The sequence below is a fragment of the Moschus berezovskii genome, chromosome 13 (genome assembly GCF_049115385.1).
Source record: "Moschus berezovskii isolate FMDL1 chromosome 13, NW_MosBer_1.0, whole genome shotgun sequence".
Lineage (NCBI taxonomy): Eukaryota > Metazoa > Chordata > Mammalia > Artiodactyla > Moschidae > Moschus > Moschus berezovskii.
In genome coordinates, this window is record NC_142472.1 from 33938219 (window position 1) to 33957129 (window position 18911).

Below are 18911 nucleotides of genomic sequence, written 5' to 3' on the forward strand. Positions count from 1 at the left end.
TGGAAAAACATTCGGCAAAGTTCTTGTTTACTTTACCATCTGAGTCACCAGGGAAGTCCTGCCATTTGCAACAAGATGAACTTGGAGGACATTATACTGGTGTATAATTACATATGGGTTTCCCTGGTGGCTCAAATGGTAAAGAATCTACCTGCAATACGGGAGACCTGGGTTCAGTCCTTGGGTTGGGAAGATCTCCTGGAGAAGGGAATGGCAACCCACTCCAGTACTCTTGTCTGGAGAATTCCATGGACAGAGGATCCTGGTGGGATACAGCCCATGGGGTCCCAAAGAGTCTGACATGACTAAACAATTAACACTTGCTTACTTTAGCTATGGAGCCCATAATTCTAGCTGAAGAGATTGAAAAAAAGCTCAGTCAGTACATGTTTGCTGTTCCTTACTGCATTTAGGGCTTCCCTGGGGGCTCAGAGGTTAAAGCATCTGCCTCCAATGCGGGAGACCCGGGTTCGATCCCTGGGTCGGGAAGATCCCCTGGAGAAGGAAATGGTAACCCACTACAGTATTCTTGCCTGGAGAATCCCATGGACGGAGAAGCCTGGTAGGCTACAGTCCACGGGGTCGCAAAGAGTCAGACACGACTGAGCGACTGAAAGGAACGGAACGGAACTGCATTTAACAAGATACCATGAGAGAGATGAAGCAAGGTGTCCATTAGCCAGTTTGCAAGCAAAAATACTTAAGCATTGCAGCTCTGCTCTCACTGAGAGCTGCAGTCTAAGTTGACTGAGTGTTCAGTGTGTGTGTGTGTTCAGGTGCTCAGGTGTGTCCAGCTCTTTGTGACCCCACAGACTGTAGCCTGCCAAGCTCCTCAGTCCACGGGATTTTCCAGACAAGAATACTGGAGTGGGTTGCCATTCTCTTCTCCAAGGGATCTTCCTGACTCAGGGAGGGAACCCATCTCTCTCCACCTGCATTGGCAGGTGGATTTTTTTTTTACCACTAGCGTCACCTGGGAAGCCCAGTGAATGAGCGCTCAATCAAGCTAGAAAAGTGAACTGCAACTTTATGACGAAGAGCAGGAGGCAGCAATGTTTCTCAAAGACTGTACCAGGCCTTCCATTAAACACTCTCCCTCAGACAATGGGAATCAACTTAATTGCAAATGTCATTTAGTTGAAGGAGAGGGATGAGCTAAGCACAGAGGCCAGTAAATAAAAGACTGGAAGCAGCAGATGAAAGAACCATGACCTCCCAAGGCCTTTGCTAATGTTAATTTCATATGGAACTAACTAGAAACAAATAGACAGAAGCTTATTAAGTTTCTGAGCAAGTTGTTCTGCTGAAAAATATAATGCAAGTCAAGCTTATAGAAGTCTATGACAGTTTGCCATTCCCCCTCCTACCCTGAAGCTACCTTGGGTCCCCAAATCCACACCTCCAATGCTCACTTCAGATGAGACCATGGTGGACAGTGGACAAGACAGTGCCTCCCAGAGAACAGACCAGATCAAGCCAAGAACCGTAATACCAGAGGGGGCTTTTCACAATGGCTGCCCAGCAGTTCACTGCCATGGGTCACTGACTGGTGCCATTCTTCCCTTTTCTGAATGAGAGTTCCAATTGATTGCCTTGTTTGTACAATGGGACATGGGCTGGTTGGGAGATAGATAATGCCCCTTTCCATTTATAGGTATCGGCACTGGAGGGAGTCATATCAGGACCTGCCAGAGGGCACTGAGCATCAAGCAGAATTCCTGGCCTCTGAGCTGGATGAGTGATGGATTGGGATTTCAGGATGTACCTTCTTGAGGGGTGTGTTCTGTGTGGGAGAAGAAAGGTGCACTTGGGGGCCTGCCAATGCAGAAGACATGGGTTCCACCCCTGATCAAGAAAGATCCCAAATGCCACAGAGCAACTAAGCCCACACGCCCCAACTACTGAGCCTGTGCTCTAGAGCCGGGAGCTGCAGCTACTGAAGCCCACGTGACCTAGAGCCCATGCTCTGCAACAGAAGAAGCCACTGCAATGGGAAGCCTGCACACCACAGCTAGAGGGTCGCCCCCGCTCACCGCTATTAGAGAAAAGCCACACAGCAAGGAAGACCCCGTACAGCCAAGTAAATACATAAACACATTTTTTTTTTTAAAAAGAAAGGTGCTCTTGGATATTTGAGCAGGTAGCCAGAAGGATAGATTTGTCACAGATGCTAGTTTTATTCTGCCTTCTTCCTTTAGTAATAGAAATCCTCAAATGTAATCTGGACTAGAGATCACAGTTCGTCCTGCTGTGCAATCCATATGTTTGGATCCCTTATCTTTCTGGGTTTTCATTGTTATGAAGCTCAGTCTGTATTCTAACACCAACATCTATCATTTTTTTCACACGCCCAGCATCAGTGAGCTGGAGGAGGGTTTTAATAATAATTACTCAATTCAATTTATTAAAATATATATATATATAGACTTAGCAGCAGCAGAGTGGTTTTAGACTTACTGAAAACATTATGGAGGAAGAAAATGGCAACTCACACCAGTAATCTTGCCTGAAAAATCCCACAGGCGGAAGACACGGTGGACTATAGTCCATGGAGTCGCAGGTGTCAGACATAACTGAGCAACTGAGCACTAGCAGCTACAGTGATGATAACGCAGAGTTCCCATACATCTCACACAGAGGTTAATCTACTACAAATACCCTACATTAGCGTGGTTGCTTTGTCACAATTCACGAGTCAATTATGAACTAAAATCTTGGATGTGAGGGTGATCTGGCTGCAACCTCTGTCACCATATTGACCAGCAGGGATGATGTGGTTGATCTGTCTGACTAGGTAGGTGACCTCCCTGTCTCGTCACTCCTGATGTGTCCCTCCCACGGCTGCACACTTGGTCCACCCTCCCAGATGAAGGAGGACCATTCTTGGGTTGAGGGTATACGAAATGCTGTGCTCCCCTGCTAGAACCTGCACATGAGCTCTCAAGGTCCAGTTGTAGAAAAACGAAGGGTAGCCAAGCTTCCAGGACTCCAGACACATCCTAATGAATCTACATGTGGCAGTCTGCCTTTGTTTAAAAAACAAAAAAACAAAAAACACTAGAGCTTCTATTTTATTCTGAATTCTTTGGGAATAAATGGTTCTTTCTTGTTTCAGGGTCTCATCCAGGAACCACATTACATTTAGTTGTCATGTCTCCCCAGGCTCTCTTTTCTGGCTGCAAAGGTGTCTCAGACTTTTAAATTTTTGATGTCTTTGACAGTTTTGAGGAGTACGGACCATTCAAGAAAGATGTGTATTTCCCCTGGTGGCTCAGTGGTAAAGAATCTGTCTGCAATTAGGAGACTCTCTGGAGAAGTAGGTTTGATCTCTGGGTCGGGAAGACCCCCTGGAAAAGGAAATGGCAGCCCATTCCAGGATTTTTACTAAGAAAATCCCATGAACAGAGGAGCCTGGCACGCTATGGTTCATGCAGTCTCAAAGAGTCTGATATGACTGAGAGACTGAACACACACACACACACAGACACACATACACACTATATGTTGGGGGAAAGAAGGCTACAGAGCTGCTGTGCCATTTTTGTCGTATCCTATCAAGTGCATGCTAGTAATGTGATTAATCATTGTTCATGTTAATCTCGATACCGGTCTGAAGCAGTGTTTTTCAGATCCCTCCTCTGTCAATTACTTTGCTTCTTGTTCCATTCTGTCTGCTGGAAGGTATGTACTGTGCAGCCCACACACAGGAAGTGAAGGGTTATGCTCCTTGAGGATGCACTAGCTACATCAATTATTTGGAGTTGTGCATAGGAGATTTGTGTCTCCTCCATTATTTACTTATTCAATCATCTATACTAGCACTGACTCACAAATATTTATTTTATACTTTGGGTTATAATTCAATACTATGTTATTTATTCAGTTGCTCAAATGTCAGCTTTGGCCATTGGGAGCTCTTTCAGTCAACTCCTATGTCCCTTGGACATATCCATATCATTCATGTGTACCTATGTATGTGAACGTGTATATTTGATCATTTCCTCATTTCCCGACACTACAAGATGCTCTGGTTGCATCTTCTCTACATCCTGCCCCAGCCCTAAAACCAACCATTTCTCCAAGGAGCCTTTGTTCTTTTTATTGGGGAATGGTATTAAAAATCAAGATATAGATTTATTGCCTCCAAGCTCTGTCAGGTGACAGAGCAAAAAAATAAATGTGTGTATACTAACCCATGTATTAATAAATGTATATACCTATAGATATGTCTATATATAGTGACCTGTGTTATATTAAGTTAAACATGAAATCATATTGATGTCTCTAACTCATTCTTTACTACAAGGATCCCTCCTGTTTCCTCCCCTCCTTATCTACAGTCTCCAACTCCAAAGGCAAGAAATCTGGCTCCCACCAACTATTGTCGCTTTACTGAATTATCGATTCCAGTATATATATATATATATATAGTGGTTTCAGAATTGTTAACTTGACTCCATGAAAAACAATTTGATCCAGTGGAGTATAGTGTTATTGCACAGTTACTTGTGTCTTTAGTGTTACACACTCCACTCATTTCCAAAGTTACTAAGGTCAGCACATTTTCCTGTCAGCCCCTTTACTGAGACTCTTTCACACATTTATGATACTACTGGATTCTTTTGCCACATTCCACATTCCATCCAGGGATCCCTTGCTCCTGAACACCTAAATAAGATTTAAAATTTGCATTTGTTAAAGTTCATTCTTTGAACTGCAAAGTTCTTTGGATTTTGACAAACACATACCGTCATGTGTTCACCGTTACAGTATACAGGATAGTTCGATGGCACTAAACCTTTCCCCATGCTTCACCTATTCAGTTTTCCATTTCTCCAGCCCCACTCCCCCGAAGCCCCAGAAATCACTGATCTTTAATACTTACTCTTTTTTTTGCTTTGTCTCTATGGTTTTGTCTTTTCTAGAATGTTACATAAGTGTTTGGTTTAGTCAGTAAGTCACATCCAAGTCTTGTGACCCTATGGACTGTAATCTGCCAGGCTCCTCTATCCATGGGATTCTCCAGGCAAGAATACTTGAGTGGGTTGCCATTTCCTTCTCCAGGGGATCGTCCTGACCCAGGGATCAGACCCGGGTCTCCTGCACTGCAGGCAGATTCTTTACTGACTGAGGTACCAAGGAAGCCCATTACATAAGTGGAATCATACACTATGGTTTCTTTTTCAGACTGGCTTTTTTCACTTAGCAACAAGCATTTAAGAAGTATCCATTTTTCTGCAGATTTGATAACTCATCCCTTTTTATTGCTGAATATTATTCCATTGTATAGATATACCACAGCTTTGTTGAGACATTTGTTTACTGAAGAACATCTTAGTTTCTTCCAGTTTTTTGATGATTGTAAATAGAACTGCTATAAACATTTATGTGCAGCTTTTTTTATGAACATAAGTTTTCAAATTAGTTGGATAGAAACCTTGGAGCACAGTTGCCGACTTATGTGAAAGAATACGTTTAGCTTTGTAAGAAATTGCCAAACTATCTTCCCAAGTGGCTGTACCATTTTGTATTCCCATCAGTAATGAATGAGAATTTCTGCTGCTCTGCATCCTTGCCAGCAATTGGCATTCTCAGGTTTTAGTTTTTCGCCATTTGAATAGTTAGGAAGTAGTCTCATCATTGTTTTCATTTGCATTTCCCTAATGAAAAGTGATATTTAGTATCATTCATATGTTTATTTGCCATCTGTATATCTTCTTTGGTTAGGTGTCTCTTCAGATCTTTTGCCCATTTTTTAAAGTTTTTATTTTTTTATTTTTTTGTTTCTTTAATGGTTAGTCTTAAGAGTTCTTTGACATGGAGAACAAGTTCTTTATCAGATATGTACTTGGCAAACATTTTCTCCCAATCTGTGGCTTATATTTTCATTATCTTAACAGTGTCTTTCATAGAACACACATTTTTAACAAAGTTGAACTTAAATCATTTTTTTATTTTATAGATTTCACTTTTGATGTTATATCCAAAAACTCTTAACCAAGTTTAAGGTCATTTTGTTTTTCTCCTAAGTTTTCTTTGAGAAGTTTTATGGTTTTGCATTTTACATTTAAGTCTATGATCCACTTTGAGATAATTTTTGTAAAAGATGTAAAGTCTGTGTCTCGGTACTGATTTTTTCTTTTTTTGCACAGGGGTGTCAATTATCTCAGCACTATTTTAAAAAACTCTTCTTTCTCCATTGAATTCTCTTTGTGCTTTTGTCAAAAATCAGTAGACTATATTTGTCTCAAATAATTTTAATCTGTTCATGAAACCAATTATATTCAACAATATCTTAATGGCACAAATTTAAAGGGCATAAATGAATTTGATGAAATGTCACCATTCGTTTGATGATGTATATTTTTAATAATATTTTATGACACAACCACAGCTTATCTCTTGTCTGTTTCTTCAAGCTCATCCTTTCATGTTCACTAATTCCAGCCTCCTGGCAATCTTTCTGTTATTTCTTTAAATAACACCAAAGTCGCACTTGCCTTAGGGCCGAAATACTTTCTTGTGGCAGACTTTCAATCCAATATGCCTTTATGGGCCTGAAGGGTCCTTGAAGCTGGTGATCTTTTCTTTTCTCTTGGGAAAAGAGGTGAAATCAACAAATTATAACTGTCAAGAAAGTTACATCAAGATCTGTATGTTCCTTTCAACCAGATACATTATTCATATTGCCACAAAGGAACAGAACATGTAACATTTATAAAATTCCTGTGAGAAGTCTCTTCTAGACCTGAAATGATGCTGCTTAACTGTTTACTGTCTCTTTTTGGAAAACAGAAAGGAATTAGATCCTGAGTGCTGCCTCAGATGAAGTGAGCAAATGTCATACCTGGCCCATTGTTTCCACTTCAGGTGAGCATTGGTTCAGACCCACCATTGACACAGTCACTCCTTTATCCAGTGAGCAACTTCAGCCTGAGGACCAAACTGGAGTAACCATTTGGTGTAACCCACCCATTGGCAGAGACCTGAAAGCTACCTACGTAATATCTGAATATTGTTTTGCATGAGGAATACAGGAAGCTTAAAAATCCTTTGACTGTTCTCTGTCTCTTGGCATCTATGAATTTGGATCTCATATTTAAGAGAAACAAGGACACATTTAGCCCAGAAAGTGGAATGATTTTGGCCAATCCTAAAATATCTCCTTTTAGAGTGCTTTACCCCAGGCTAGTTCCTTCTCATCATTCAGCTGTTATTTGAAATATCATCTGACAACGTTACTTTTAAATAGTACTCTTTGACCTGGTTGCTGTATTTTATTTCCTTCATGGTCTTATTTGCTTTCAGAAATTATTGTGTTTATTTACATTTTGTCTTTCAAATTACTCCTCCAACCTTTCTTTAGAATTTAAGTTCCATGAGGGCAGGAGTCTTGGCTATTTTGGTTACCATGGAGATCTGAGACATAGATTCTAAATGAAGATTTTTAAGTTGTTGGCAAATGAACAGATGAATGAATGACAGTAGATTATAAGCCATGCATCTTTTCCTACAGACTCGAGAATGATTGGATCTTCATGTGTGAATGAGAATGTTTCAAAGGCAATGAAGTTAGATCTTTCCCAGGTGGTATTTATAAGTGATGCTGATAATCAGTTTCCTCTATTCTAGTGAAAAAATTGAGACTATTACCTAATTCAAGAGGCATCTGTACATTTCAATAATATATAAGAAGCCATACTTCTCAAATGGCAGAACAAAAAGGTCCAGTAAACGTGAATCAGGATGGTGCCCAACAGTTGTATTGTGACAAAGTCAACAAGCAATTCTGTAGCACATACAAAACATTCCACAACTCTTAGGTATCTAACAAAAGAGTTATCTGAGCAAGGGGTAAGCGCAGATTTATAGACCATGCAGTGTTTGGGCTGGTGGGAACAACAGCACATCAGTTTTTTAAATCTCACACTGTAAGTAGCAGGAAATAGACTCATGAGGGAAATGGCCAATGCAAGTTAATACAGACATATATGAGTGAAAAAACTGACTTAAAACTTGACATTCAAAACACTAAGATCTTTCCATCTGGTCCCATCACTTCATGGCAAATAGATGGGGGAAAATGGAAACAGTGGCAGATTTTATTTTCTTGGGCTCCAAAATCACTGAGGACGGTGACTGCAGCCATGAAATTAAAAGATGCTTGATTCTTGGCAAAAAAGTTGTGACAAACCTATACAGCATATTAAAAAGCAGAGACAGCACTTTGCCGACAAAGGTCCATCTAGTCAAAGCTATGGGTTTTCCAGTAGTCATGTATGGATATGAGAGTTGGACCATAAAGAAAGCTGAGTGTCAAAGAAGGGATTCTTTAGTACTGAGGTGCTGGAAAAGACTATTGACAGTCCCTTGGACAGCAAGGAGATCAAGCCAATCAATTCTAAAGGAAACCTTGAATATTCATTGGAAGAACTGATGCTGAAGCTGAAGCTCCAGTACTTTGGCCACCTGATGCAAAGAGCCAGCTCATTAGAAAAGATTCTGATGCTGGGAAAGATGGCAGGAGAAGAAGCGGGTGACAGGGGATAAGACGGTTGGCTGGCATCACTGACTCAGTGGACATGAGTTTGAGCAAGTTCTGGGAGTTGGTGATGGACAGGGAAGCCTGGTGTGCTGCAGTCTATGTGGTTGCAAAGAGTGGGATATGACTTAGCGACTGAACAAGTGTCTCTGGGAATTGTTGAATGCTATGAAATAGGTAGAATACTAAAAATAATTTATTTACATTATACCAAATAACCAGTATATTCAGTAGTAACAACTACAACAACAATGAAAAATAACATTAACATTGTTAGTTTGCCTCAATGTAGACCAAACAGTCACTTGTTTTGGTAGAGCTCTGAATCAAGCTGAGTTGAAAAATGTTCCAAATGCTCATGATTTTCTATCATAGGAAACAAGTCAGAGAGTGCCCCAGTTGTGAGAACTGGACCATCTCATCACTCATATCTAATTATAGGAGTGATTGCAATCAAATAATTAGGGATGCACAGATTACTTCTTGAATAAATTTTTATTTCTTGGCCTTAGTAAAAGAAAAAAAAAAGATTTTAACAGATTCTATCTCCAAGATTACTAGATAAATTTTATTTTGCTTTTTAGAAGAATGCTTTCATAGTAGAGCAATTAATTATTTTTTAGAGACATCTTTTAATTAGTAATAGAATCCAGGGCCTGGTATTCTGAGATGTAGGCACTTGTGTCCAGGAAAAATATGCCAATCATAATTCGCTGCAAATAAAAATGATATCTTACAAATTGTTTTAGAAATCTCTCATTCCTATGGTGCAAATAATCCCAGCCATAATGAAGCGGACTTGGTAAAATCAGAAGCCCTTTTCTCTTCACTCTGTATCTCCTCTATTTTTACAACAGCTTTTGGTTTAATTTAATACATTATTGTAGAAGAAAGGGTCCATTAAACAGCAACAGAAGAGTGAGAATTATGCCCCTTTTAGGCTTTTTTTTTTTTGAAGTGAAGCATTCAACAGTATAGTCCTTTAAAAATGATATTCAAATGATTTTTAATTACTACAAAGGCATTGAGATGTTAATACACTTTCTATAAAAGAGAGGGCTACTATTCTACTCATCCTTTTCTGCCACGAATTTCAACTCTAAGAAAATTATTTCTTTTGATCCACTCTGATAGCATGTAATAAGAGAACAATAAAACATATGGCTCAATTACCACCACCTCTCATCAAGCATGAATTAATGAATATCAAATTATTATTAATTGTTTTTTCTGGCTTCGTCTCCATAGGACAATGATTACACATTGCTGTGTTTTGATAAGTATTTAGTGTTTAACACTTTGTGGACCAGGGTCTAACAGGAACGGATGCTTGAAATCATTATATGGAAGAATCATTCTTTACATTTAGCAACAGTTAGAAAATACATGGTTATTCTTTTGGTCTCCTTAGTTCGTCAGTTTTTTATAATTGCCTTAAACTCCCTTAGAATCTCACCCTCTCTCAATGTTCCATATGCTTTCCTTTGAGAAGCACTTCCTATATGCATATAAAATAGTTTATGAGTGCGATGTCTCAATTTTAATAATAATTTCACACAAGATTACTGACTTTTCAATTCCTTAAGAAAATTTCTTTAAAAATCAATGTTATGGTTTAAGCAGACAAAAAATTAAGTAGCATAGCACAGAATACAATAAATTATGATCACTATAATTGACAATATCAATGTCATTGAGTAATATTTATAGATGACGCACAAGAATATTCTGTGTAACTGACAGTTCATTTTATTTTTATAAGCCATCTGTAAATATAAAGTGCTATGTAGTAGGAATAGATATAGCATGCTAAAGAACATGTCTTCGTAGTCCATTACCATTATTTCTAATAGATCATTTACAAATCCAGATTTTGAAAAGAAAGAGTAACAAATTATAATATGTAAACTATACACGCCACATGATTTTTACCCATTACCAATAAATGCATGTCTTTTTACTTATAAAACATGTTCTATAGAACTTATATCTGTAATAAACTAAAAGATGACACCAACATTAAATTGTTTAGATATCCTATCTAAACACAGATTCAGGTATGATTCTAAAGATCAAACAAAAACTTGGTTTAGAATCTGAGAGTTTTGGAGCAGAAAGTGACCTCAGAAATCATTTTCTCCATTTACCCTCATTTACAGATAATAGCACCAAAATCTGAATAGTTTAAGTGATTTTCTGAGGTCCATACACCTTTATACACTAACACCTTTCTGCCAGACTTTAACTTTCTGCCAAAATTTCTATCAACATTTCTTTTGCACATAAGAAATGTACATATCTTGCTTCCTTGACAGTCTTGTCAAGATGTCAGTAACATCTGTAAATCCAAATCCCTAGCGAAACAAAGATGAGAAATTGGGAATCCTGGTCTCTAATGGAAACCGTGATGTACAGCCTAATACTGAGCAGAGTTGGACCTGGTCAAGGCTGCCAATACTCACTGACATCAGAAACATCCTTCCTTTGATGTTGGTAACTAGACCACTTGAATTTTTTATCTCTAAATCTAACCAGATACCAGATGGTTCCCTTTATGTATGTGACCTTAGTATAAGCAATTATATTATTTATGCAATAGCAGAATTGTTATACAAAGAGTCAGTCATTGGTGTAAAAGCTTTTTTAGATTACATGTTCTTATAATAAAAATTTTAATTCCTCGATGAATCCTTTCCTCTTGATTTTCATGTGCCAGAATTACTGAATCCACTTGGCTGAAAAATGTAAAGAAAATAAGTTATATATACAAATTCAGTACAAAAATAAAGTTTTAAATATAATTATTCATCAGTGGGGGTGGGGGTGGACTAAGCAGTTTACTTTTACCACCTACTGCATTCATCACCATGGCAAGGCTTTTGGTCTTACTGTGAATATGAAGCACTGATGCCCCATATTCATATTTATGACATGCTTGAGAGTCATGTCTCGATAACTTACATGTATTATAAAAGTTGCACATAGGCAGGGAGGAAGACACAAAACATCTGAGTGTTTTGGTAACCACATCTCCTAAACCATTTCATGGACTCTTGGGACTGAAAGTTTTAGAGCTGCCACCAGCATATCAAGGACCCCTGATGTAACACTGGATTCTGATATGTCTGCTCAATGAGGAAGAAAAAGGAATATGAGAAAATGGAATATGAGAAAACAGCCAAGTATGAATATAATTAGCTTTGTTCTTGTCATCGATTCTGAAGCCTGATGGAATGTGGGTTTCTGAATATTTTTCAGAGCATTTTCCAGATGCAGCCTCCAAGCACCTCATTAATATCACACATTTGTCATTAAATTCCATATTTTGGATCCCATGTAACAACCGCAGATGTTCCTTTTCCATTCACCACCAGCAGGAAACTTTCCCTTTACATAGTGCTGTTGACCAGCTCCCCAGTACACCATTAACTTTAAATTTTCCGTTTAAAATTAACATTAAAAGGTGTTTAGTATAATAACCAAATTAAATTATAAAAGTATATTCCAGTGCAAATGTAAAAGGTCATTCACAGAAATGCACTTTTATTCTAATTCTAACGATGATCTGAGCAAAGAAGATATATTTTTGTTTGCAAAAAATGGAAAATTTCCTACAATGAATGACCTACGCTTATTCGTATCTATGTCTGGTCTGATATCAGAAAAAAACATAAATTTTGACTGATTTTATACCATAAATGAAATGCTACCATTGTATCTGCAGCTGAATTTTTAATATAATTAACAAAATACTTTCCATTTTTGAAATATTTCAATAATATCTAAAGTTCATTAATGTTAGTGATAGTTTCTCACAGAGCTCAACACTTACCTACAACTTTAGAGTAGCAAGATTCACAATGTATTGTCTGTCTATAAATCCAAATACTGTCACCTGCTTGTAGGTTTTCCAAAGGTTGTTTACATATTTCACACTAAAGGAAAGGTATGTATAAAGTTTACATTAGATATGAAGTTTAGATTCTTGGTTAACGGGATTAAAAAAAGAACCTTTTACTTTATTCTGTATCATCTTTCATAGCAACACTCTGATGAAGCCTCGATAGAACCGTGAGAGAAAGTAAGAGTATACTTGTCTGATCCACACACCAAACTTTCCAAACAAATTTTCTCATAAATCCCTCTACTATGGATGTGTGCATATCAGGGCATACCTACTACTGAAGTTTCTACCTAACTCACAATAGAGTAGATAAATATTTTCAAAAATTGGTTATGCCAAAGACAAAATCACTGTTGGATATTGCAAATAAGAACACTAAGTATATGTACTGTTTGCTTACTAATGGAGAGCTACGCTGTCCAGATGTAGTGTCATTGAGCAAAACAAACTTCTGACTCCAGACACAATTTAGGGGGAAATTTGTTTCAAGCTATGCTGGAAGGATTGGGGGCGGGAGGAGAAGGGGACGACAGAGAATGAGATGGCTGGATGGCATCACTGACTCGATGGACATGAGTTTGAGTGAACTCTGGGAGTTGGTGATGCACAGGGAGGCCCGGCGTGCTGTGATTCATGGGGTCACAAAGAGTCGGACACGACTAAGCGACTGAACTGAACTGAACTGATGCTGGTTAAAGAGGCAAGAAAGGCTTGACATCTAACTTAAACCTGTGCTCACTGGAGCGGGTCTACTGCCAACTGGCTGGCTTTCAAGTTCATTGACGCAAATTGTCATGGATCAGTTAGACATGTTTAAGCCAGTTCAGGTAATTCTCTATAATTATGGCTATAGAGTGTTCTGTCTTTTCTCAGGATTGTGGGGATATTTTTATTCTCAGTAGTATTTTATGATTAAATTGGCAATGGAAATAAATCATCTAAAATATAACAAAATGGAAATTATTCCTGTTGACCAAAGGCAATAATCAGGAGAATTTTCTTCTTTAAAAAGTTTTGTGCATAATAATTTTAAATAAAGAGTTGTAGACTAATTTTTGTTTCACTGAGTAAATTTGAATAACTTAAAGGAAATTTTACTGTTTTATAATGAAATAATTATGAAAATTTCATGTCATACTTTATATAGAATTCTGTATAAGTAAGTAAGTGATAGTTGCTCAGTCGTGCCCAATTCTTTGCGACCCCATTGACTGCAGCCCACCAGGCTCCTCTGTCCATTAGATTTTCCAGGCAAGGATACTGGAGTGGGTTGCCATGATGGCCTAAATTTGGATTTTGTTGCCTCAAAATGAGGCATCAAATTTTTTATTACTTTGTGTCATTGTCTGGAGCTAATTGAAACAGAAACAATCAAGTGTCAAAGTATTGGGCTGGCCAAAAAGTTCTTGGAAAACCCAAACAAACTTTTTTGGCCAGTCTAATATTACATCTACTTGACTGAATCAGAAAATTTGCATTAATCATAGAGTCTATCAGCACTAGAAAGGACCCATAAATTCAGTCTGTGGTTCTCAAACTGGCTGCCTGTTAGATCTATGGAGAAGGAAATGGCAACCCACTCCAGTATTCTTGCCTGGAGAATCCTGTGGACAGAGGAGCCTGGTGGGCTGCTGTCCATAGGGTTGCATAAAGTCGGACACGACTGAAGTGACTTAGCATAGCATAGCATAGCAAGAAGGCTTTAAAAACACCAATGCCCAGAAATCATCTCTAAGATTCATGATGTAATTGGGGCTGGTCCCAAGCATTTTATTTTTCTCGTCATCTACCTGGACAATTATAATGTTCATCCAGGGTTGAAAACCACTGGTCTAATCAGCTATGTCATTTTACAGATGAAGAAACTGAGGTTAAGCTAATTTAGGTGATTGTCCAAAGTCACACGGCCACAATTAGTGTCAGTTAGAACTCAAACTCAGGTCTTCAGGTTCCTAGTTAAGTGCTCACCTAGTTATGCCAAAAACTATATTGTTGACCTACCTAATACTTTTGTGAAAAGTAAAAGAAATGGCATATGAAGGCACAAATTGTGAAGCATTCTACTATGTACACTTTATTATTATTACTATTATTCTACTAAGCCATATTTAATTATAATTAATCATGCTTTCAAAGGCAGTCTGAGTTTTAACTATTGTTAAGCCCATCAATCCTAATTTTATGATGTAAGAAGCCAGTAACTTTCTTCTCAAAAATTTCCTTTCCTTTTGGGATTTCATTATATATTTAAGGCAATGTATGATTTATGAAAATGCTGCAAAAACTTTTCTAAAGAGAACAAGTGTTTATCTTTTTATAGATTTAAATCTGTAGAATAAGAGTTATCAACATGTCAGTAATCAACTCTAAGCCTGAAGTCAAGAGAGTAATTATAAACCTTGGAGTTTCAGGCTGAGAACTCAAAGAAACATTTAAACAGTGCATTATTAATGTGCATGACAGTGTATCTGAAAGTTTTAACTTCATCTCATATATTCCATTAGATAATTATTTTTATTTAGTAATTATGCAATTTTGTATGAGAATTAAATGCAAGAAACATAGCCATACCTTGAAGCAAGTCGAATGGCAGCAAATTTGTAATTCATCTAAAATCATCTTGGTTTCTGTGCCCAAGGGTTTTCGACAATAAGTGCACATGTCTCTCTCAATGACAGACCTAGATGTAAGCAGTTAAAAATAAATTTGTCATCATGCAAAAGACAGATGTATTCCCCATAAAGTCATATGGAAATAACATGTTAATTTTATTGATACTTTGGTAAATTGTGTAAAAATCAAGGAAATTTGAGGACTTACTTATCCTAGTAATAGGCTGGATTCTTCTAGCTATTTCAGAATGATATCAAAGAATTAACATAAAAGACAGCTTAAAATTATTAATTCATTAGCAATCAAAAGTACATCTGGGCAGGTTAAAGATGTTCACAGTTTCCTAATTGAACTAGGTCATAAGTACCCCCTTGAAGCTAGAAGAGGGTTTTAAATTATTAATGTACATATATCATAGAAAAATTATGTTGAAGATTAATATAAAAATTTAACGCTCAAACATTCAGTAGTACAAAAATAGAAATTCATTCAAGAACATGTTGATAAATTCACAAATGATGGATACCCTGGACTACAGAGTCCAGAATCACCAAATTCTCCCTTGCTTATTCTCTTGGTGTCATTGCAAGACTCAGAATATTAGGGTGACTTTAGTGACAAAAATTCTTTGCTATTTACTTTGGAAAAATAATGTTCAATAGTAAATAAATGATTAGCAAGTTCTAAAGCCCTCGAGTCACATCAGAGCCTTAATAAAGGGCCAATAACTATGTGATTCTTATCCTTTTGGAAGGTCTTGCTGCTGCTGCTGCTAAGTCACTTCAGTCGTGTCCAACTCTCTGTGACCCCATAGACGGCAGCCCACCAGGCTCCCCCGTCCCTGGGATTCTCCAGGCAAGAACACTGGAGTGGGTTGCCATTTCCTTCTCCCATGTGTGAAAGTGAAAAGTGAAAATGAAGTCGCTCAGTCATGTCTGACTCGTAGCGACCCCATGGACTGCAGCCTACCAGGCTCCTCCGTCCATGGGATTTTCTAGGCAAGAGTACTGGAGTGGCTTGCCATTGCCTTCTCCGTTTGGAAGGTCTTAGATAGTCTTAAATAGCACCTTGGGCAGAGTTTATTAGTCTCAGGGTGTTATCATAAAAGCCTGAAATTTCCAAAGTACTGGAGTAGTGAAATAAAATAGCTAATACTTAACAGTGCTAATATGCTTAACACGTGCAGTGCACTTTCCATGCACTTTGCTTATATAAACCTGTCTATTCTTCATAACATCTCTGAGAAGCAGGTAACTCTTATTTTTATCATGATTGTGGACAGAGGAAGCTGAGGCATAGAAGGGTAAGTCATGCAGCCAGTGAGTGGCAGAGGCAGAGTGTGAATGAAGGCAGAGCGACCACAGAGCCCTGGGCTGCCTCGGGGCCTGCCCGTTGACTGCGCTCACCAGATGATAAGGAGCCAGTCACGGCCAGAAACCACGGTCAATCCTATCATCAGGACCAGGACTAGAAGCAGAGAGGAGGGAAAGTGGACAGGAAGAGGGGGTAAGAGAAGCTACTCTCTCCATGGAATTCTCCAGACAAGAATCCTGGAGTGGGTAGCCCTTCTCTGGGGGATCTTCCAGAGGCAGGAATTGAACCCTGGTTTCCCACACTGCTGGCAGATTCCTTATCGACTGAGTCACTGGGGAAGGCCATACAGATGTACACACATGCTTACATTTACCATGTTAGACTGTAAACTCTTCAAGAGTAGAAAGCAGGCACTCTCTAGCATCCTTGCATTCCAGAGACACTGAGAGAGGAGCTGGGAATATAAAGAAGAGCGAGAAGGTCTCCTTCAAGGGGAAGTTTCTTTCCACTAGGGTAGCCAGGTGACTGGATGATCGCCATGTATTACGGACGTGTGAAGAGTTAGGAGAGCACAGCCAGATGAACAACTAACCTCTGGGGTGAAGTAGGAAAGGCTTGTCAGCGTAAGTGCCAGGTGAGTTAAAGCTTGAAGGTGAAGGAGCTCTCAAGGTGAGGCGGGGAAAGCATGATGGAAGGGTTCTAAGCAGAGTGAACAGGACGTGCCAAGTTGAGACACAATGAGGGTGGCTGGAGTGGTTGAACTTTAATCCCTATTCAGCAGGACAAGGTTCTGAAGGCCCATAAATCTTGTGCAGAGGATTTGGTCTTTATCCTATAAAGTGGCACTGGCCACCTTATTGTGTGTGTATGTGTGTGTGTGTGAGCTTAGACCACAGCACTTTCAATGCATTTTCCAACACAATCACTATTATAAACTTAATATGCAGAAAATGATTTGAAAGCACTTAAAGTGACGAAAGTACATATAACATGACTTAAAACTCTAGTTTATTAAGAATTTAAATTGTGATCATAAACTGAAGCAATGTTTAGTTCATGGGTACAAGTAGGAAGAAAACATACTAAATTTAGTGTTTGCCCTAGTACTGGGTCTCTTAGTTATAAATTTTCACACCCTAATAATTAAATGTGTGTGCATGCTCAGTCACTCAGTTGTATCTGACTCTTTGTGACCCCATGGACTGCAGCCCGCCAGGCTCATCTGTCCTTGGGATTTTTCATGCAAGAATACTGAAGTGGGTTGCCATTTCCTTCTCCAGGGGATCTTCTTGACTCAGAGATCAAACCCATGTCTCCTGTATCTCTTGTATAGGCAGGCAGATATTTTTACCACTGAGCCACCTGGGCATCCCTTATTTTATATATAGTAGTATATATATGTCAGTCCCAATCTCCCAATTTATCCCTTCTCTCCCCCATTCCTTGGTAACTATAAATTTGTTTTCTACATCTGTGACTCTATATTTTGTGGATAAGTTCGTTTGTACCCTTTCTGATTCCACATATGAGAGACACCATTTATGTCTGTGTCTGATTTACTTCACTCAGATGATAATCTATAGGTCCATCCATGTTGCTGCAGATGGCATTATTTTGTTCTTTTTTATGACTGCATTAATGACTTGACTTTAAAAGGGATTGCCGTGATTAGATAGGAACTGTGGGGAAACAGCTAATTTCTCACAATAATCAACAGAAAATGCTACCTGACTGACTGGCTTTAACAGAGAATTGACTTTTGCTCTGGTGACTGAAAAAATTTCAAGGACCACTTGGGGAACAGGAGTGAAATTTTTCAAACGAAGAGCACTACTTTAGTGAAGGAAGTTTTCCTTCAGTTAAGCTAACCATAAAAATATGAGCCCACCAAACTCTGAAGTTGCTGATGTCCTTACTAAGATCATACTGTTAGTCAAAGATCTTTTCAGAGTATTTTGAAAAATCTAGTTCGTTGTTTTTTTTTTTTTTGCTTATCTAGACAGTATTTTTTGGAGAAGGAAATGGCAACCCACTCCAGTGTTCTTGCCTGGAGAATCCCAAAGACGGTGAAGCCTGGTAGGCCGCAGTCTATGGGGTCACACAGAGTCGGACGCGACTGAAGCAACTTAGCAGCAGCAGCAGCAGACAGTATTTGCAGTGCTCAGGTAGTCACATCAGAGAGCTATGACTTAAAGGCAAGACACTCAGAAGACCCTTGGTAACACAAGATCTCACAAAAGTGACCAAAAGAAGATATAATTTTGATGCCTGGTTCATCTATGTTTCCCTCAGCAAATGGGACATAGGTGATATTTTTTTTCTGGAGTCATTTATTGAGTATCTGTTAGGTGCCACGGACTGTGTTCCAAGCTGAGGCTGTGCATAAAAATATGTCCTGACCCTCAGTGAGCCTTATTTCAGGACCAGCGATAGAGAAACACTGTCAACAGAATATTGGACATTTGCATTACAGCTGGTTTCCAGTGGTTGGGTTGCAACATGAATTGTTTATTTTCATTTTCTCTGCTGGAAGTCTAC

At 38.6% G+C, this 18911-nt stretch overlaps 1 protein-coding gene across 15 annotated transcripts in view; it reads right to left on the reverse strand.

The window, feature by feature from the left end:
- Positions 1-7741: 7741 nt before the first annotated feature.
- SCEL (sciellin) overlaps positions 7742-18911 on the reverse strand; it is a 127352-nt gene continuing 116182 nt past the window's right edge. For 7 of the 15 annotated variants that reach the window (XM_055426510.2, XM_055426512.2, XM_055426520.2 and 4 more), the window contains 3 exons: positions 15018-15126; positions 12375-12477; positions 11319-11667 (listed from right to left, as the gene is read on the reverse strand). In XM_055426510.2, coding sequence (XP_055282485.2) covers positions 11576-11667; positions 12375-12477; positions 15018-15126 — 304 coding nt within the window. In that variant the 3' untranslated portion in view covers positions 11319-11575. Of the gene's footprint in view, positions 11278-11314; positions 11668-12374; positions 12478-15017; positions 15127-18911 lie in introns of those variants that run through there. The other 8 variants (XM_088842668.1, XM_055426519.2, XM_055426516.2 and 5 more) reach the window with 6 other exon arrangements.